The sequence below is a fragment of the Cetorhinus maximus genome, chromosome 31 (genome assembly GCF_964194155.1).
Source record: "Cetorhinus maximus chromosome 31, sCetMax3.hap1.1, whole genome shotgun sequence".
In the NCBI taxonomy this organism is placed as follows: domain Eukaryota; kingdom Metazoa; phylum Chordata; class Chondrichthyes; order Lamniformes; family Cetorhinidae; genus Cetorhinus; species Cetorhinus maximus.
This window is the reverse complement of record NC_135909.1, coordinates 6,251,517-6,272,500: the sequence shown is the minus strand read 5'-3', so window position 1 is coordinate 6,272,500 and position 20,984 is coordinate 6,251,517. Positions and strand designations below refer to the sequence as shown.

The following is a 20,984-nucleotide window of genomic DNA, read 5'->3' as shown; positions in this document are numbered from 1 at the left end:
TGGTTGTACCTATTTTCGATGTTTTTCTGTAAGATCTTCCATTAGCCCTGTGCCTGGTGGAAATGCACTGGGTTTTCATAGAAGCCAGAGCTCGAACCCCACTCCAAAGCAGAAAAGCGACACTGACACTTCAGTATAACACGGAGGGAGTGCTGCACTGTCAGGTGTCGTCTTTCGGATGCGATATTAATCCAAAATCCTGCCTTACGCGGCGTAAAAGATCTCGTGGCACTGCTGAAACAGGAGCAGGGGAGCGCTGTTGGGGGCGGTGCCGGGGGGGGGAGTGCAGTGTGGGGGAGGGGGGCGCTGTTGGGGGCGGTGCCAGGGACACGCTATTGGGGGTGGTGCTGGGGGGTGGGGGGAGCGCTGTTGGGGGTGGTGCCGGGGTGTGGGGGGAGCGCTGTTTGGGGGTGGTGCCGAGAGAGGGGGGTGCTGTTGGGGGCGGTGCCAGGGACACGCTATTGGGGGCGGTGCCAGGGACATGCTGTTGGGGGCGGTGCCGGGGGGTGGGGGGAGCGCTATTGGGGGCAGTACCGGGGGGGGGGGGTGGTGGGAGCACTGTTGGGGGCGGTGCCGGGGGAGGGGGGTGCTGTTGGGGGCGGTGCCGGGGTGGGGGTGGTGGGAGCGCTGTTGGGGGCGGTGCTGGGAGAGCTCTGTTGGTACGGCAGTCTTTCAGATAAAATGTCTGCCATCTCAGAGACTTAGTTTTCCCAGTGTCCTGGTCAACATTCTTCCCTCAAACAATGCCAGCACCAACAAACAAATCAATCATTCATTTGTTGTTTGTATAATTGTACTGTGTGCAAGTTTATTACCTTATTTGCCTCCACAACTGTGCCTTTCAGGGGCAATCCGTGGATTGTAAAGCACCTTGCTACAAATATAAAGTGTTCATATGTTCATGCAAGTTCTTTTTCAAGCAAGGTGTCAGTTATGAAAGAGTCTTGGTGATTATTAGTGCTAGGCAAAGTGTCGATGTGGTCTTTAAGCTGCTATTTATTTTCCTTTAACAGGCTAGTTACTTTGGTACAGATGAAATCAAGGTGCTTGTAACACGATTCATTCAGCAGTAAGTACCCACGGACTCCGATATGTAGATGCGGTAAACTTTGATCATTAATAAATAGGAGCATTCATCAGAAGTTTTTTAGTGCCAAATAAGTTTCGAGTTTGAACATAAAAACAGGAAATGCTGGGGGAAAAAAAGCTCAGCAGGTCTGGCAGCATCTGTGGGAAGAGAAAAAGAGTTAACGTTTCGAGTCCGTTTGACTCTTCTTCAGCGATGTTTAGAGTCCTGTTCCTTCTACCAATTTCAGGCCAGTTGTTGCTTTAAGCAGTGAATCTCTGATTGAACTGGGTGGAATGGTACATTAAAAGTTGGATTGAAAAAGTTCCGCTTTAATCTCAGAATAAGATTTAAGCACAAGCAGCGGAAAGTTGTGATTAAAAAAAACTCGATAGTAACCTGAAATTTAAAACTACCTAGGCTAAGAAACAGCTTATCCCTATGTCTGTACTTTGTGGTTGCATTATCTTTTGTTCTGCTTTCTGTGCAAGGTTTTTTGTCCATCTGACCCTTTTACAATGTCTATTTTGATTTTTCCAAACCAAAGTGTAGCCCCATTTCATCCCAATGATGTGCTCTGGGTGTTGCTGACCCAGTTTCACGCTGCCAACTCCTGCATTGAGGTTTCCTTCCTTCAGCTAAGGCTCCTGAGATAAAGGCCTGAACATCCCAGCTTGCATTTTAGCCATATCCAGTGGTCATTTACAATGTGGCACCAACTAAATCACAGCTCGTCACATTTTGCCCAGTCCCTGTCTGCTTCCACCTCCGTAACTGTGCCGAATCCTGCCCCTGCCTCAATACAGTGGCTGCTGAAACACTCATCCATGCCTCTACTAGCTCTAGACTTGCCTATTCCAACACTCTCCTAGTTGGCCTCCCACCTTCCACCCTTCAAAGATTTGAGCTCATCCAAAACTCTGCTGACCACATCTCAACTTGCTCCAAGTGCCATCATGCATCATGCTTGTGCACATCGACCGCGTTGGCTGCTTCCCCTTTATCTCTGTAACCTCCTCTTGTAAACCTCTGAGATCTCTGTGCTCCTTCAATTCTGGCAACATGTGCGACCTCCATTTTAATCACTCCGCCCTTGGCGGCAGGGCTGTCAACTGTGGTTACATGTATTCCTGGAGCTGACATCACATGACTAGTCCCCTACGCTCCAGCCATTAGTCAGCCAACACATCCATCCTTGTGTTGCACTGCCTTCCTACGCCAATTGGAAAGCAAAAAGACCCATTATCGAATTGGACTGTTAGCCAAACAGCCTTTTTTTTTTAAAATCCCATTTTCAATATTTTTATATCTGGTAAAGAGAAATGCTCAAAGAAAATGGAGGGGGGGGGAGAAAGTATTTTTCATTGTCCTGATGATTTTTCTCCAGGGTTGCACACAGCAGTGTCTTGGTTTGATCTTCAATTCTTGGAGACTCCAGGTTAATTCTGGAGGATTAGCAGCCCTACTTGGCAGCTGTGCCTTTGCTTCCCGGGCTGTAAACTGTGAAATTCCCTCCTTTAAACCTCTCCAACCTCGGACCTCCCTTCCTTCAAGAGATTCCTTAAAACTTCCTACTTTGTCCAAGCTTTTGGTCATCTGTCCCAATGCCTCCTCATATTCCGCAGTGTCAAATTTAGTTTTCCAGTGAACCTATGAAGCTTTTTTGGGATGCTTTCGCAACACTAAAGGTGCTGTGTGCTTGCAGGTTCATGATCCAAAACTAGGGGGCGTGGCAGTCCTTTTATTTTAAAAAGAAAAGCAGAAGTCACCATAAATAGAGAGGTCAAAAACCAGGTTTGTGATTTGGAGAATTACTGAGCAGCCGCTGGCCAAAAGAATAGTTCAAAGCTAGATGTGTGGTCACCCGCGTGATAGCAAAGACCTCAGCAGATAGTCTGTCCTCCCCTCTCGTGGGAGTAAATGTATTGAAGGGGATTAAATGTTCCCAGAGGAAGAGAGGATGTTTTTTTTCAAATTAGTCTTTGGATTTGTACACCTTTGAATGATAAACATGGTTTGAAGTCCACCAAGGATCTTTCCATGCTTCAGAGCTTATTACGGTTGATTAGTCTGTCAATGTAAAAAGTCTGTCAAGTTCCTGGTGCAAAGCAATCTGCAGACGGGACCACCCTCATGCTTCACATTAATTTAGCACCTCATTTTACATCAAGAAACGGGAGAGGCAGTAAATAGTGTGAACTGTTCACTGTTGCTTTTGGGTAACAACTAAGGCCTGCAACCTCGGTCCTAACCCAAAGCTTTACCCTTCCCAACCCGAGTTGACTGACCAAGGGAAAGAAAGGCCTTTGTTCCCTCCCCCTGATTTCCTCCTCCTTGCTTTTGCAGGTACTATTCAGTTTACGATTCGACAGACAGGCAAGGGCTGCTGGACGCCTACCACGATACAGCCTGCTGCTCGCTGAGTATTCCCTTTTCTCCACAGAACCCTGCCAGGTTTGTTACCTTCAGGCAAAGCATTTTTCTCTGAGTGTGATATGGGGCTGAACCCTTAATGTACATAGTGCTGACCCATGCTGTGGTGGTGGTGGTTGGGGCGGCAGGGGGGAGGAATCCTAGGCAGGGGTCAAGCAAAGACCAAGCATCTCCTGACATGAGGAAGCAGGGTAGTGAAGGAGTGATAGAGAGACAGAGGATAGACGTTGCCAAGTAGGGTCGGGGAAGGGGGAACAATGGCACTGGCCCTTTTGGGGGGCAGAAGAGGGCCATGAACCCCTCACACGGGAAGAAGTGGGGTGAGCACCCCCACATCGGAAGGAGGGGGACAGGGAGGTGGGGAGGTAACAACCAGAAAGTGAGCTGCCTCTGGACATCCATTGGTCAGCCAGTTTCTGCAAAGTGTGATTAACGATCAGCCCTTCAAGCCTGGCGCCTTCTCTTTCTCAGGAAATAGTTCAGCGAATTTATCCAATTATCAGATTTTAACTCACATTTCCACAGCTTCAGAAACCAGAGATTAAGGCCTTGTAAAGCTACATCCTTCAGCTGGGCAGAATGTGACATGTTGGTTGGTAGGGGAAGGAACCGCGTGCTGTGCATTGGTGTGCCTGCCAATTGAGGAACCTATCTGGGGTCATGTGACAGGTCACTGAACTTAACCACATCATGTTACGGCCATGAACACTGGTTCTTCTCAGCCACCCAGGAGTGTCGTCAGAACCCCACAATCAGTTGGGTACTGATGGTGGAACAGTAAGACTGCCTGTCCCGGCCCAACACTGTAGGGTTGGGCGTCTAAAGAAGGGTTCGTACATATGTGGGACAGAACCCCCCCGTTGCTCATGTAGAAGATATCCACAAAACCTAGTGTGCACTACTGCAGCAAACGGAGCTTAAAGGGGAACGTAAAGATTCTCGAATGAAGGAGTGGCTGTATTTTAAACATGCAGTTGTCTTCTGCACACACATTTCCACTATGGTGTTGCCAAGAAGAGAAGTTGGGGCAACTATTGTCCCATCTTTAATGAGCTGCGCTCGAGTCCTCAAAAGAATGTGTTGTGTCCAAACAGGAGCAGTCTGGGAGAGTATTTCAAGGAGAGTAGAAATGTCAGGAGACTGAAGGATCCAAGTAAGTGAAATGCTAATTTCCTTTGTATCTCAAACACGCGGGTGCCTGTGAGAAGTGCTCTATCCTGGCTGCTGTGAGATGCGAAACACAAATCAATTAGTGCCCAAGGAATTTTCTCAGCTTCGAATCCATTTTGATTGGCGGTTTTAAATAGTGGAAAATTCCTCTCGCGTCAGGCACAGATGACACGAGCTATTGAGTGGTTTTTTTTTTAAAAGAGGATTAACAATGGCCCTTTTTTGAATCAGGCAGAAGTTCTGGTTTAGACTGATCATGTGGCTCATGTAGGAACGGAGTTATAAACAAAAGAACAGTTAAGTAAAAAAAAAATGAAGGTTAACTTTGCATCACGTCTTCTTTCAATGTTTGATTTCTTCTTTTTATGAGTCATTCAGCCTCAAAGCACCTAGGTTATCAGGGCAGCAGATAATAAAGTCCAGCACAAGGATGCAAATGCCTATTGTATAGCATGTCCGTTCACTTGTACCCACTGAGTTCCATATTAACTGCTGTATCTCGCACCACTTTCCAAACCCAGCCTCTGTGTATTTTTGAAATGTTGCATTGTTTTTGCTGGAATCCGTGCCTTACAGGATATATTTGTACTCTATTAAGGGCAATCTTATCTGCCTTTTCTACCCAAGATAGAATAATCTGCCCTTTGATAAGGAAAAAGTTGAAAACGTCTCCGTTTTTTTTTTCTTTCTCTTCACTCTGGCTCCCTGGAAAACGCTGACTCTGACTGCTTCCAGCTAACTGGAACCTCACCGGAGTGACTGTCCTCGTGTGAATGTTCTTCTGCAATTAGGATATCTCAATCCTTCCCTTATCTGGTATCCCAAAAGCTGCTTTGCACTCAGGGCCTCTGACAGTGATGAGAAAGGAGAACTCGCGTGACTTGTTTTCTCTGCCTCCTTGTTGTGGTGCAGTGAGGCTGATGGTAAGCGCCCCTGAATAGGCTAACGGCTAACTCCATACAGCCCAGGGATCTAGCCTCACTGCACGGGCTGTATAGCTCAAGACTGCACCATTGAGGCAACTGATTTTGTTATTTGTGCTTCCTCGCTGCGTTTTACAGGGTAGAAAGGTCCCAGGTTTGATGCCTGTTGACCTCTTGGGCAGGGATGTTCTACATCTGGTGTAGGGAAGTGAGAGCTAGCCTAGTTTCCGTTCGGCTATCTAGTGAGCAGTGTGTGTGTGTGTGTGTGGGATAAAGGTCGGATCAGATTCCACGTGCACCCCTGCACAGCTGAATAGCCTGCAGCAACTTGCACTTGGACAGTGCCCTCAATATGCAAGATATACCAATGCACTTTACAAAGTAATAGTGAGAGAATGAGAATACTGAACCTGGGAGAGTTTAGGAGCGTCTGATGACTTGAGTGGAAAGAAGGGATTTGACGTTTTTAAGAAGAAGGGGGAGAGAGGAGGGAGGCCGAGGGATTTAGGGAGGGAGTTCTTCAAGGCAGGCGGCTGGAAATTCTGCTGCCAGTAGTTGTGGAGGAAAGAGATTCCCAGGAGGTCAGATTGAGAAGACCAACGGATGGGGTAGAGGCAGCCATCCCAGCCAGCCTTGAAAGAGGTAGAAGAGGAGGATTATAAATTGGCTGCATTGACATTAGAATAGTAGAGGATAGCAGTGCCTCTTGAACTGCATCTGAGCGAGAGGTCAATGACATTATGCTGGGATGGAGAAGTAGGTAAAAAGAGAAATGGAACGTTGCTACCCCTTTCTTTCACAGCTCATCACTCCACCTAGTGCCCCCATCTCCTCTGCACCCACTTTACCCAGGGCCCCCTGCTCATCTGCACCCACTTTACCCAGTGCCCCCTGCTCCTCTGCACCCACTTTACCCAGTGCCCCCTGCTCCTCTGCACCCACTTTATCCAGGGCCCCCTGCTCATCTGCACCCACTTTACCCAGTGCCCCCTGCTCCTCTGCACCCACTTTACCCAGTGCCCCCTGCTCCTCTGCACCCACTTTACCCAGTGCCCCCTGCTCATCTGCACCCACTTTACCCAGTGCCCCCTGCTCCTCTGCACCCACTTTACCCAGGGCCCCCTGCTCATCTGCACCCACTTTACCCAGTGCCCCCTGCTCATCTGCACCCACTTTACCCAGTGCCCCCTGCTCCTCTGCACCCACTTTACCCAGTGCCCCCTGCTCCTCTGCACCCACTTTACCCAGTGCCCCTTGCTCCTCTGCACCCACTTTACCCAGTGCCCCTTGCTCCTCTGGCACCCATTCCGCCCACGGCCTCTTGCTCCTCTGGCGCACACACTATCCATGGCCTTTCGTTTCTCTGGCTTCCACACCACCCAGGGCCTCTTGCTCCTCTGGCACCTATCTAGTGACAACCTCCCACCCCTGTTAGCGCATCCTCTACCCATGACTCATCGCTCCTCTGGCACCCATTCCACTGTTGCCCGCTTTACTGGCATCCACTCTATCCACAGCCCCTGCTCCCCACTCAGTGCCGCTGGCGCCCCTACCCTCTGTTGGCAACTCCCCTTTTTTTCCATGGGCTCCCCCTCTTCTACTGGCACCCACTCCACCCACGGCCCCTGATTCCACTGGCAACTGTTCTACCCACAGCCCCTTGTTCCACTGGCACCTGCACTACCACTGCTCCTTTTAGAAATAAAAACCTTGTAGAGGACTTGGCAAGTCTTTTCCAGCCAATCCCTCATATAATGTAACCTAGCGGCTTCACCATGCAGAGCAACTGGGGCAAAGTCCTTCAGACTTGTATCTGAAAAGCCAATAAACATTTGATTGAATGGTTTCGAAACGCTCTGCAAACTGCTTTGCCTGCCTGCCCGCAGCCAGGCTGTGCAGTGGTTCGTCTCACTAACAAGTCTCCCCGCAGCCTTTCTAACAACGCTGTTCAGATTGGTGCTCTCACCAGCAGTACCGAGTGCTCTCCTGGCCATGGTACTACAGCAAGAATATCCAGGTGTTGGGTTTAGAATATGGATTGAATATGAACCACCAGAAAGACAAAAGCAATAGTAGTTAGAAGGAATACACCAGAAGAAACTGGAGTGAAGATTGAAGTGGATGGGTTCATGCTGCACAAGTAGATACATTTTCTCCATTAGATCAAATGATAACAGAAGATGGTAGATGTGGTGTAGAAGCTGGGAGGATAGAGATAGCCAGGTGTAATTTTGTAAATATGAAGGATTTGTTAGCAACAAGAAAACTCAGCTTGTAACAAAAAAAAAGAAACTCATACGATGCTGCATTCTGTCCGCTTTCCTGTGCCTCAGAGGTGTCAGCTGTGGCTCAGTTCATAGCACCCTCGCCTTTGAATCAGAGGGTTGTGGGTTCATGTCCCACTCCCGGAAACCAAGAACTGTGATTGTACTCGAAAGAGTTGCAATCTGTGACTGTTGATAACTCGAAAGAGTTTCCTGTGCCTCAGTAACCTGGACAATAAATATCCATGGCAGAAAATCGAGGCCTTTGAAATGTGGATGCTCGGACCTATGCTAAAAATTCCATGTAAGACAAATGAAGAGGTGCTTGAAATAGCAAGAGCAAAAATAGTTCTTAAAGAGTGACATCCAGAAAAGAAAATGCCAGTATTCTGGCCATTTGACCAGAGCTGAAAAGCCACTTCTAAAGGGTAAACTGGAGGGCAGCAGAAAGAGGGGCTGACCTGGGCATAGTTGGATGACAGGCGTCATATATGAGCTATGGTGGATGTGTGAAGGTGGTGCAAGGCAGCATGATAGCAGATTTCTTGGGAGGAGTAGCTACAAGCCACAGCAGGTGCGGGGAAGGACACAGGAAGAGCAGTTAAGCTGATACTCTGCTTACCGTGGCTCAGCTCTGAGAGTAAAGAGCAGGTTTTCTCTGAAAAGGGGAATGCTGAGGATAAAGACCCTTAAAGGAAGCAAACAATTGAGCCCCTATAGTATTATTTACCACAGTTTCTGGAGCCTGAGGTCTGACTTAGATGTCGGAAGGTGCACAGACAGTTTAGATTTTAAGTGCTTCGTGCAGAGGATGATGAATATGTGGAATGGACTGTTAGAGTGTGACAAGGTTTAACACAGTTGGATAGATATCTGAAGGAGTAGGCAATTGGAGCAATGACATTTTGGGAGCAGCTAGGTGTGTCCTTTCCTATGTGATGTTTTGGTACAAGTTCTCCCTTTTGCTGTGTCGATACATTCAATCCTGCAGAAATGATTGTCATTGAAAGGTGCTAGCTAAGGCTGTAGCATTGACGTCATACAAATGGTGTATATCACCCAGCTGGTCTCGCTGTCACACCAGAAGCACAACCTCAGTATCCTTTTTCACGATGGTTCCCATTTGCTAATGCTTAGAACCGATCTCTCCACTGTAGCGGAGTGCAGAGATACTTGTCACCTGATACGATGGTGCAGCCTCCACTCCTGTCTTGTGACTGAATATTCTGACAGGGTAATCTGCATTTTGTAATCCTTGATTGGAAAGCACTCTCTCTATGTATCAAACTGCACTGTGCTAAGGTGTGCTGTTATTCTTCCCCGGCTGTAATCATTGCCAATTTGGGGCAAAGTGTTTGCCTCCTCGGGTGTGTCAACATGTTGAGGTGTGAGGAGACTACCAGGAAGAGGATTTTTAAAACATTGTTTAAAACGCAGACCGATACTTCTGCTTACATGAAGGCAGTGCGAATTGTGCTTTCTGTAACCGTTTATGTGTCCTTATTTCACGTTCACTGTAATCACTGACACTGACTGTAAGCAGCAGAGTATATGCTAGGGCCTTGCTTGATGCACAACTGTATTTATAAACCTTGGAGACACGGTGTCTACACCAGATGTGGCCTGGATGCTTAGGAATTAGTGCACGTTATTCTGTCATTCTCACTGGAGCCCCTCCTTTTGGGGGTAACTGATTTAACTTTCAACTAACTTTCTCTCCCCTCCCCCTTTTTTTGTTCCTAGCACTTCGGGCAAAGTTGCTGAAGCACACCAGATTGAATGTTGTAGCCTTTCTGAATGAACTCCCAAAGACACAACATGACATAGCCTCCTTCGTGGTGGACGTAAGCACACAAACAGTAAGTGAAGAGCTGCTTGTTCTGCATGGCTGGCCTGTTAATTAGCTCCCTGTGCAGTCTTCTATGACCTCCCTCTGCCCTCCTTCCCAGAGGTGTTTAGTCCTGGGGGTGGGTGGTGATGCTGTATCTGAGTGGCCAATTCTCCGTACATCAGTATAGATACTGAGTGCCAGCAAGCTGTTTCACTTCTTGGTTCCCGCATCCGAGCCTTGTCCTGCCCCCACGCGTGAGATTTCCAGCAATGTTCACAGGACAGTGATAGGGAGGAGGAACTCACTTTTTTTCCCTCTACATTAACTCGGAATTGAGGTCAAGTGCAGTTCCCCACTACTGCCCTGGCTGAGAGCAGGTAACTGCACAGCCTAGGCATCAAGCCAGGAATCTACTGCTCTGTATGACTCAGTTGTGCACTAGGTGGGCATGAAGACAGTTAGGGGCAAGGTGCGTATCGAACTCAGAAACTCCCTGTCTTTTGAACAGCTCCAGTTTTTGCCTCTACTCTACCACACAGAACCCATTCCCGGTATCTCTAAATCTCTGTGTTTAAAAAAAAGTTACCCACCATTTGACCTTGTTCCCACGTTCCCTTGTCTTGCAGTTGTGGCCCATTCACTGACTGAGGAGCCCCTTTTTGCTCTATGTTTAAACAATTGTGTGCATTGTGTTATAGTTGATGTGGATGCAATTCAACAAGCATTCTTGTTGGCTGAGGGCAGGTGGTAGGACTAATAAATGGAAATACCGTTGCGAACTGAACGCTATTTGTTTTATCTTTATCAAGAATGCAGGCCCACATCCAATGTCCTTTTTTTAAAATCAGTGCTTGGGATGCAAGTATTTCTTGGACATTATTACCTGTCCTGAGTTGGTTCCTGAGTAGTGGGTAGCGAGCCTTCTCCCTGTACTGCTGCAGCCCTTCTGGTGAAGGTGGCTCCATAATGCTATTAGGCAGGGAGTCCCAGAATTGTGGCCCAGCAACGATGAAGGAGCTGCTGTGTGATGTAGGGGTAGCACGCACTGCGTCTCCTCTTTGGGTTTTTCCTCTTTCTGCTTGTTTTGCACATTTTACCTTTACTTGCCTCTCCCTCATCTTTGCAAGTTTAGTTTCTTTATGCATGATGTCTGTCTTTTGGTTAAGCATTTGATGAGCTGTGCATTCTGTTGTGTGTTCTGCGAAGAGAACAGGTTGTGTTTTGTTGCAGAAATGATAGAGTGGCATGGATGTATCAACTAGAGCTATGTTGGCACAGTTTATGGTGCCAGTGAGGTTATTCTCTAAACTCTCCGCGCTCCAGCTGAGACCCTGTGCAGCTCAAGTGTCACCCTTCCCTCACTCAGCCTGCCAGCGTGGGAATCTTTCCAGTGACGTATAACCATTCAATATATAGGGACCTTGGCTGATTTTAAAAAAAGATTTATTCATGGGGTGGGAGTTTTGCTGGCAAGGCTAGCATTTATTGCCCATCCCAGGTTTTTGGGTAATGTTGCTGGACTAGTGACCCAGGGTAATGCTCTGGGGACCTGGGTTCGAACTCCGCCACTGCAGATGGTGAAATTTGAATTCAATAAAAATCTAGAATTAAAAGGCCATGAAAACATTGTCGACTGTTTGTAAAAACCCATCTGGTTCACTTAGGGAAGGAAATCTGCCGTCCTTACCCGGTCTGGCCTACACGTGACTCCAGACCCACAGCAAGAACAAGGGCAATTAGGAATGGATAATAAATGCTGGCCTAGTCAGTGACACCCAAATCCCATGAATGAATAAAAAAAATATAGTTCCAAGTCAGGATGCTGTGCGACTTGGAGGGAACTTGCAGGTGGTGGTGTTCCCATGTGTCTGCTGCCCTTGTCCTTCTAGGTGGTAGCAGTCATGGGTTTGAAAGGTGATGTTGAAGGAGCCTTGGTGAGTTGCTGCAGTGCATCTTGTAGATGGTACACACACTGCTGCTACTGTGCACCAATGGTGAATGAATGTTTAAGGTGGTGGATGGGGAGTCAATAAAGCAGGCTGCTTTGTTGAACTTCTTGAGTGTTGTGGGAGCTGCACTCATCCAGGCAAGTGGGGAGTATTCCATCACACTCCTGACTTGTGCCTTGTAGATAATGAACAGGCTTTGGAGAGTTGGGAGGTGAGTTACTCGCCACGCAATTCCCAGCCTCGGGCCTGCTCTTGTAGCCACATTTGTATTTGTATGGCTGGACCGGTTCAGTTTTTGGTCAATGATAACCCTCAGGATGTTGATGGTGGGGGATTCTGTGCTGGTAATGCTGTTAAATATCAAGGGACGATGGTTAGATTCTCTCATTAGAAATGGTAATTGCCTGGCACTTGTGTGGCCTAAATGTTACTTACCACTGGCCTCAGTTTAACATCGCATCAGAAACATGGCAGTGCAGCGCTCCCTCAGTGTAGGTACTGAGAGTGTCAGCCTAGAATTTGTACAGAACTCTCTGCAATGAAGACTTAAACCCATAACTTTCTAACTATGTGTTGAGATTGCTACCGTAGAGCTATAAGTGGCCCATATATTATAATACGCAATAAAATAACCTTTGGTTTCTGTTTCAGAATACGTTGCTCTGTTTTACTATACATGGAGTTTTCAAAGAAGGTGCGCAAACTTAATAAATTTAGGACTTAAATTTTGAAAGTAAACTTTTTATTCAAGTTCTTGGAGAGTAACGCTTTGCAATCCTTAATTTTCCCTCAGTCGATAGTAAATCCAGGGAATCTGTGAGGGCCTTCTCCAGAGTGTTCATTGCCGTGCCTGCTGGGAATGCAGGGTAAGATTTTTTTTTTCCCATCTGCGAATATGCCTGTGGGCTGGCGGGCATTTACTTGAATCTGGGGTCGAATTGGCTCAAAAAGGGAGATGCGATAAAGAATTAAAACCAGAACCTAGTGGAAGACAGAAATGGACAGATTTCTGGATACCCATGACATTAAGGGATATGGAGATGGCGCAGGAAAGTGGCGTTGAGGTAGATGATCAGCCATGGTCTAATTAAATGGCGGACCAGGCTCAAAGTGAAATTGGCCTACTATGTCCCTGTACTTACACAGCAGTCTGGTGAGCTTTCAGGAGAGAAGAAATGTGCGTTTGTGCATCATTAGAAGTGATTTCTCCAGCCGGGGAGTGAACTTCTCCTGTTCCTGCTGCATATGTCGCATTTCCACTGTTTTCTGTGTTGCTTTAACATTTGATTTTCAATATTGATGCCTTTAATCGGGGAGCAAATGCAGATGTTGAGTAACTGCTTTCTTGGCTTGTTTGCTACATTGGGCTGTTTCTCCTCCATCTCCCTTTAAACAGGTTCTGCATTGTGAATGACCAGCTGTTCATCAGGAACGCCACCACCGAGGAGATCCGCAAGGCCTTTGTGACCCCAGCGCCCACGCCCTCCAGCAGCCCAGTGCCCACTCTCACTGCACCGCAGCAGGAAATGCTGCAGGCTTTCTCACAGCAGTCGGGCATGAACATAGAGTGGTCACAGAAGTGAGTGTTAAAGATCGCAAAGGAACTCCCGATCCCTCCGTCTGCTTTGTTTGACCTCTCGCTTTAAGTTTCTCCACTTAGAAAAAAAAAGCATTTGTTTAAGATCTGTCCGTTGTGCATTACGGGTTTTAGACATCAGTCACTTTTAACCATTTATGCTGCGTTGTCAGATTGTTGGTGGATGTGCAGTGGTTATAGCCTTCGGTTGGAGTATTGTGTTGTGTTTGATTTTGGGCACCACACCTTAGGAAGGATGTCGAAGCCTTGGGGAGACTGCAGAGGAGTTTACTTGAATGGTATCTGGGTTTAAGGGACTTATGGAGAGAATATAGATGCAGGGGTTGTTCTCCTTAAAACAGAAGGTTCAGGGGAGATTTAACAGAGCTGTTCAAAATCATAAGGGGCTTTGATAAAGCAAGGAGGGACAAACTGTTTCCAGTGACAGGTTAATAATTAAAACAATTGGCAAAAGAACTAGGGGCAGATTTTTTTTTTTACATGGCAAGTTACTAAGATTGGAAACGCGCGACCTGAAGGGGTGTGAAACCATTCATGGGATGTGGGTGTCTCTGGCTAGGCCCAGCATTTATTTCCTATCCTTAATTGCCCCTTGAGAAGGTGGGGGTGAGCCGCCTTCTTGAGCCGCTGCAGTCCGTGTGGTGTGGGTACACCCACGGTGCTGTTAGGGAGGGAGTTCCAGGATTTTGACCCCGGATGGTCAAACGGCTGGTCAGCTCTTCCGAATGACTTCCCTCTAAGATTCTATGACCGTAACGGGAATTTTTTTAAAAATCAAGCTGTTTAATGTTTAAGGTTTCAAAGCCTGTCTCTGTTCGCTGAGCCTCTCCATTGCGGAAACTCATGCAACGCTTGAGAACAAGATGCTGTGTGCACCTTTGGTTGAATGTTTTCCTGTCACGCTCGCCCACAGTGATGAACTTTCCAGCAAGTGCTGAGATGGCAATCGGGAGTAGTAACTCTTTGGTAGTTGTTTTTTACTCATTGCCTCACAGGGGTTAAAATCTGCTTGCTCGCCACAGCCTGGGCTACAACTCTGGGATAAAAGCAAAATACTGCGGATGCTGGAAATCTGAAACAAAAACAAACATTAGTGTCATCGTTTATGCTACAAACCTGGGAGTTCTGGCCTGAAACTATAACTGTGTTTCTCTCTCCAGAGATGCTGCCTCACTTGCTGAGTCTATTCTGTTTTTATTTCCAATTTCCAGCTGGGTGGTATTTTGCTTTAGTGCCTCGTGACTTTTGCTACAGTGACAGCTAGTTAAATTAAGTCTCTAGTTATCATCCTCTGCAATGCTGTTGTTTGCACATCCTGTTTCTGTAGCAGACAGGGATAATCTCTTGGAGTACTGCTTTGCAGAGGTGTAAATTGCACCACTCACTTCTCACTCACTTTTCCAGAGCCGCTTCATCCAATTCAGGGTCACGGGGAGTCGAAGCCTATCCTGACAGGCAATGGGCACTAGGTACACGCAGGGCAGCCCACCACAGGGCACACACTCACGCAGACACGCACACTGGGAGGCAATTTACCATAGCCAATCCACCTGACCAGCACGTCTCTGGACGGTGGGAGGTAACCGGAGCATGGGGCGTAAACCCACGGAGTCACGGGGAGAACGTGCAAGCTCCACACAGACAGACACACACGAGGTCAGGATCGAACCCAGGAGCTGTGAGGCAGCAGCACTAACCGCTGTGCCACTTTTTTTGCTTTAGTACCTCGTGACTTTTGTGCTACAGTGACAGCTAGTTAAATTAGGCCTCCAGTTATCATCCTCTGCAGTGCTGTCGTTTGCACATCCTGTTTCTGTAGCAGACAGGGATAATTCCCTGGAGTACTGCTTTGCAGAGGTGTAAATTGCACCATTCAGGACAAATTACACCTTCAGCCACAAGTACACTTCACTGAACCAGGAGACTGTAAATGACTGCTGGATTAATTTTAGTCTGGAGTCAGAAGCGGCTAGCACAGGTCACAATGAAGCAATGTTTTTGTACTGCTATAAGTTGCCCCTTTCAACCAGACAGAAGGAGAAAGAATTACATTTTAAATTGAAATATTTTAGCACCTCTGGGTTCCTGGTGCCTTGATAGTTCCCTACCACAGGAGATTTCATGTTTCGAAAAGCAGAATACACGCTTATTGTCTCTGATTTAGCATTTATTGACAAATGAGGTAATGGTGCTGAACCTCCAGGCCCGTGAAATTCAAGTAAAACTAGCCGGTGAGAAAAAAAAACCCCTACACCAAAAGAACTGGGTGGCCTGAGCTTCATGATCCGTGTCATTGTGCTGGCAATAACACATCAGCCAGCCAGCCCTTCCCCCCTAAACTCTCCTTCGCAGTGGGAGTAGAGAAAGTGCCCACTTGCGAGCCTCACGATAGTGTGATTGGAAGCTTGTTACGAGGGGAGGCAGTAGCATAGTGGTATTGTCACTGGACTGGTATTCTACAGACCCTGGGTAACGCTCTGGGGACCCTGGTTTGAATCCCACCACGGCAGATGGTGACATTTGAATTCAATAAAAACCTAGAATTAAAAGCCTAATGATGACCATGATATGGCCGTAAAATCCCATCTGGTTCACTAATGTCCTCTAGGGAAGGAAATCTGCCGCCCTTACCTGGTCTGGCCTACATGTGACTCCAGACCCACAGCAATGTGGTTGGCTCTTAAAAATGCCCTCTGAACAAGGGTAATTAGGGATGGGCAATAAATGCTGGCCTAACCAGCGATGCCCACATCCCATGAATGAATTTAAAAAAAAACAGCTCGACCATACCCAGGCTAGTGCAGTTCTGTCAACCTGAGGAAGTGATAAAAAGAATGAGACCAATCATAAACCTATTTAAAGTGAATGAGGCTTTGCTTATCTCAAGTGAGATCCATCAGTATAGATTACATTTTTAAACTGAAACAAATAAGACTGAGTGTCTAAAAATTAACAAGCCGTAAAATCAGCCAGATTTGTCACTTTGAAGTCTTTGAAGTACGAGTATAGAATCGGTACCCGTGTGAATGAAAACCGACTCGGTGCTATCTCTGCAGCAGATAGATACTGGGTTTCGTGTTTGCTGCTGCCTATCACCTGTGTGAATCTTCTAAGCTTTTATATAGCAAGAGGTGGGAGATATCTCAGTGGATCCCCATCCACATTGGTCATTAACCCAATCCGCTGAGATCGACTTAATGTCAGTGCAAGCTATTGAATCTCCGGCAGACATGCCTGTTGTAGGCCGAGGGTGGAACTGGACCATGTTTGTCCTGAGGTTAGGCCTGGAACGCTCAAAGCCACTGCTGGAAGAATGGCATCAAGCTGGTGGGAGGGTGGAACAAGAGCAGAAGTGGAGCAGGAGCAGACACATGTCCAGAAAAGCCAGGGTACAAGGAAGATGGCAAGAGGCTGAATTGTGAGCTAGACAGCCCAACAGGGGCAGCTGTGGCTTGAGCTGGAAGATAGGGTAGAGTTGAGGTGAGATGGCAAGCTGTTACTATAACTGAGGGAAGGTAAACCCAGCAACAATCAGGAAAACAAACAGGCTAGGGCTCCATTCCTTAGACAAGAGAAAACCAAGAAAGGATTAAATTGAAGGTGTTCGGTTCAATAGGGCAGTTGTAAAGAAAATGTCTCCACTTGTGAGGGGGTCGATAACTAGGGGGTAAAAATATAAGATAGCACGGATAAATCCAATAGTGAATTCAGAAGAAACTTTTTTTGCCCAGAGAGCGGTGAGAATGTGGAACTGGCTTCCACAGGGTGAATAGTATGGATGCAGTTAGAGGGAAGCTGGATAAACTCACGAGGAAGAAAAGAATACAAAAACATGCTGATATGGAGAGAAGGTTTGTGTGGCACACTAACACCAGCAGAGACCAGTTGGGTGAATGGCCTGTTTCTGTGCTGTAAGATTCTCAGTGAAATTGCAGAGGGTCCTGCTCTCCCAATGGGTGAGGTAGCTCACTGCAGCGTAGCACCAGATTAAAACCCAGTGCTTTGGATCATAGAAATAGCTGCTTTAATGGAGCTGCCTGCTCAAGTAAGGGCACATTCCTGTGTGCACAGAAATTCAAAACTTGGCTTTAAGGTGTCTGGTCAGATCTCTCGATCACACAGCAGGTTTTGCAGCGGAGAAAAGTTAAAATTAAAGCTCGTGGAATTGAAGACAAAGTTATTGAGCTAGTTAGGAAATGGTTAGGTGGTAAAGAGCAGAACAAAATAATGGTTATGTATTCGAATTGGGAGAATGTGACTGGTGGTGTCCCATGATGCACTGTCCTGGGACCTCCAACTATTCACTATATTTATTAATGACTTGGATGACACAACAGAGAGCCTGTTATACAATTTTGCCACTGACAGAGTATAGGCGAGAGCATAAACTTACAAAAGAGGCATTGGCAGATTAAGTAAGTGAACAAAACCATGGCAGGTGGGTTTTAGCCCAGGTGAGTGTGAGGTTGTACGTTTTGGACATAAAAATGGATAGATCCGATTATTTTTTAAATGGTGCAAAGCTGCGAACATTGGCAATCTGAAGATGTTGAGGTCCGTGTACATGGATCACTAAAATGTAGTGGTCAGATGCAAAAAAAAATCAAAAAGGCTGATGGAATATTAGTCCTTACATCTGGAGGGCTAGAATATAAAATGTTTTGCTACAGCTATGGATTAGACCACATCTGTACAGTTCTGTACAGATGTGGTCTAATCTATAGCTGTAGCAAAACACCATAGAAAGAGCATAGTGGCATTGGAAGGAATGCAGCTCAGATTCACCAAAATGTTCCCAGAGCTCTAAGAGTTAAATTATGAGGAGAGATGATGTAAGGTATTCCCTGGAATATAGGAGGCTAAGGGGCGATTTGTGAGAGGGTTCCAGGATTTTGAAAGGAATTGTTAGGGTGGGATAGAGGAACGTTTTTTGGCTGGTCTGAAACAAGTGGACACACTGGAACCTTAAAATCAGAGCCAGGCCGTTCAGGCAGAGCGGCGGAACTGTGGAAAAATCTTCCACAAAAAGCAGTAAATGCTCAATTCATGATTTTAAATCTGAGGTTGATATATTTTTGCTACCCTAGAGCATTAAGGGATTATGGAATCAAGGTGGGTAGATGGGAGTTACGGTAATAAGTAGCTGTGACCTTACTTGATGGCCTCTTCCTATTCCCGCGATCACTTGTCCTGTATATCTTGCCAATACCCGTGCCTTGAGCGTTTTCCGCACTCCTGCTCCCTCATCTTTTCCCTAACTGGACTCCGAAATCTCGTTTCCCTCTCTTTTTCCTCTAGGTGCCTGCAAGACAACGAATGGGACTTCACTCAAGCTGCCCAAATCTTCACACAGCTTAAGGTTAGTTTATTAAAACGTTTGAGTACGCGGAATTGGAGATCAAAAACTCCTGAAAAGACCCTTGTGCCCAGTGGGATAATCCAGTTGAGCCACTTTGAAGGTAAAAACCCAGAGTTTAGTTTAATTCCACCCCCAGCCCCATATCCGATAAATTTCTTCTCGCGTGCAAAATTTGCAAGAATAGTTCCTTTCCTTTGGGCGAGGTGACTGCTTTCTCTTTACCTCCAATGTCACGTGTTTGAAATTCACCTGTGTGGAGGGCGAATTTTGCCTTCGAGGCCCTTTCAGGGGTCCTGATCCTCCAGACTCTGCACTGCTTTTCATAGCTTTGAGCACAGGCCGGTGGCTATGCTGCCCCCCAACCTTCCCTCAGTGCCCGGTTCACCGTTAAATCTCCCACATTGTCCAGCAAGCTGCTCGGTCGACCGTGAGGAGGCAACCCGTAAAGGTGTAGCGATGCGTATGATACAGTGCATTACCTGTTCGGTAAGGTAGATGTCTGACTATAAGTCGACCTTTTGAAGCCTTGAAAAATCCCTGCAGGAGACGGGGGGCTGACTTAAACATCAAACATAAAAGCAAACCGCCAGCATGGATGTGGGTGGTTGTCATCTTTGTCGTTGGCCGCGTTGGGTCTGCCCTGTCCGTGCATGTCTTAAACTCCCACGCGTCTTCACAGCCTGTATGGCCTGCTTTGACCCCTTGCATGCAGTTATAAGGCAAGTGAGTTTACCGGTGAGTAAAACACCTATCTGTGGGGAGTGAAAAGCTGAGGCTGACCACTAATGTGAGTATCGCATGTCGTGGCTAAAAGTGGGGGTCAAGAGCATGATTTTTTGGGCGGAGAAAATTGGATCATCTTATCTGCCAGGTCGACTTATACGCTGCGATATATAGTAGTCAGCGAGGCAGAAGACTACGAACTCCCCACCCCCCCCCCTGTCTGAGGACAAAGAAGGCTTTGGGGTGCGCCAGAGAGCAATGAGGGGGTGAAGAAAAGAGACCATTCTTTTAAGTCGCTGTGTGATTTTTTTTTGATGCTGTTTTTCTGAGCTATGGTACCGTAAGCAGAGCCCCCTCGATTCATTACACTCTTTTTTTGTGGTTTTAACTGTGCTTTTTTCCAGGCCGGGGGAAAAATTCCTGAAATAGCGTTCGTGAAGCAGCTATGAAGAAAAAGCAAGTGTTACACTACCCCTTCCGATCTGAGACTATAAAGCCTTAGGAGCCGGGTCTCTGGATGTTTTTTTTTTAAAAAAAAAAGTGAAATGCCGATTATAAATGATATACGTTAAGTATAATGTGAACTTTTCTTGCCACCAAGACTAACGATTTTTAAAACTATTGCACAGCAGTTCGCGTTTCTAAGTCCAACTGTGTAGATGTTGTTAACAAAAGTCCAATGTAGCTTTTTGATTTATGTGTATAGTCTGTGACGTGCCAGTGTTTTTGAAATGGGTTTTTTAGTGGAGTGGGGGGGTGGGGCGGGGGGGGGTGGATAGTTTTGTTGAGTAATATGGAAGTATAAATCTTATTTTCCACCTGGCTGATAATTGGGCTTTCCAAGCTTGGTTTGTTCCACAAGCTCAGCTTGCCTGTCCCAGTAACTTTGGTGAGCCGGGTGAATTCGGCGCTCCGTCTCGCGGTGTCCGTCGAGCTCCACAGACCCTGAAACGGAGCTGCTACCTTCCCTCACCACCTCACACCCCCGCACCCCCTCCCTGACCACTCCCAGGACGACTTCATCCCTTTTTTCTTTAAAGGCAGCCATCGGAGAGCTGCAACTCTTCGTCCGATTTCCCCATTGTGAAAATTGGCGGCGAGGGAGGGAGGGAGGGGAAGGGCGCTGCATTGTCCAGCCCCAACCCAAAGCCGGCTTTGCATAAAGCGACTGGGCCGTCTCTCATCGGTTTGAACTGGTGGAGAGGAAAACTGCCATGTTTGGGGGTGGGTGGGGGTAGAATGTAGCGCTTCACCTTAACGCTAGACTGACCGAAGTCTGGGGCCCAATTCAACAAGCTCTTGTGCTGCCACCTTCATCACTTTTACCCACTCCGAGCAGCGGGTGATGATAACCTGCCCACTTGGGTTTCCCCCCTCCCCCCCCAAAGGATTTTTCAAAAAGTTTTTGAGCAATTGTTTGTTAATTTTCTAAGCTTTAAATCCAGACTGACTCCTCTTCAGTTGTTCCATTCCAGCAAGATGGGCTCTTATCCCACATTTAAAAAGAGTAGGGAAAGTTTTCAAAAGAGAGACAAAATCCAGGGAACCCCAAACTTCTGACCTGTTCTGGTGGGCGGGGGGAGGTAGATACAGAAGAAGCTAAACAAACAGAAACTGGTCACCCCCAACGATCGGATTGTCTCGGCTCTGACCTCATTCCCTTCACTAA

The 20,984-nt window shown here is 47.0% G+C and overlaps 1 protein-coding gene across 3 annotated transcripts in view; it reads left to right on the top strand.

Moving 5' to 3' along the window:
* The window catches only part of LOC144670498 (nuclear RNA export factor 1-like), a 75,005-nt gene extending 54,685 nt beyond the window's left edge, over positions 1-20,320 (top strand). For 2 of the 3 annotated variants that reach the window (XM_078532995.1, XM_078532994.1), the window contains 8 exons: positions 1,014-1,069; positions 3,413-3,520; positions 4,594-4,652; positions 9,600-9,715; positions 12,288-12,330; positions 12,430-12,502; positions 13,033-13,215; positions 18,532-19,282. In XM_078532995.1, the coding sequence (XP_078389121.1) occupies positions 1,014-1,069; positions 3,413-3,520; positions 4,594-4,652; positions 9,600-9,715; positions 12,288-12,330; positions 12,430-12,502; positions 13,033-13,215; positions 18,532-18,799 (906 nt within the window). In that variant the 3' untranslated portion in view covers positions 18,800-19,282. Of the gene's footprint in view, positions 1-1,013; positions 1,070-3,412; positions 3,521-4,593; positions 4,653-9,599; positions 9,716-12,287; positions 12,331-12,429; positions 12,503-13,032; positions 13,216-18,531; positions 19,283-19,719 lie in introns of those variants that run through there. The other variant, XM_078532997.1, reaches the window with a different exon arrangement.
* Positions 20,321-20,984: the final 664 nt, after the last annotated feature.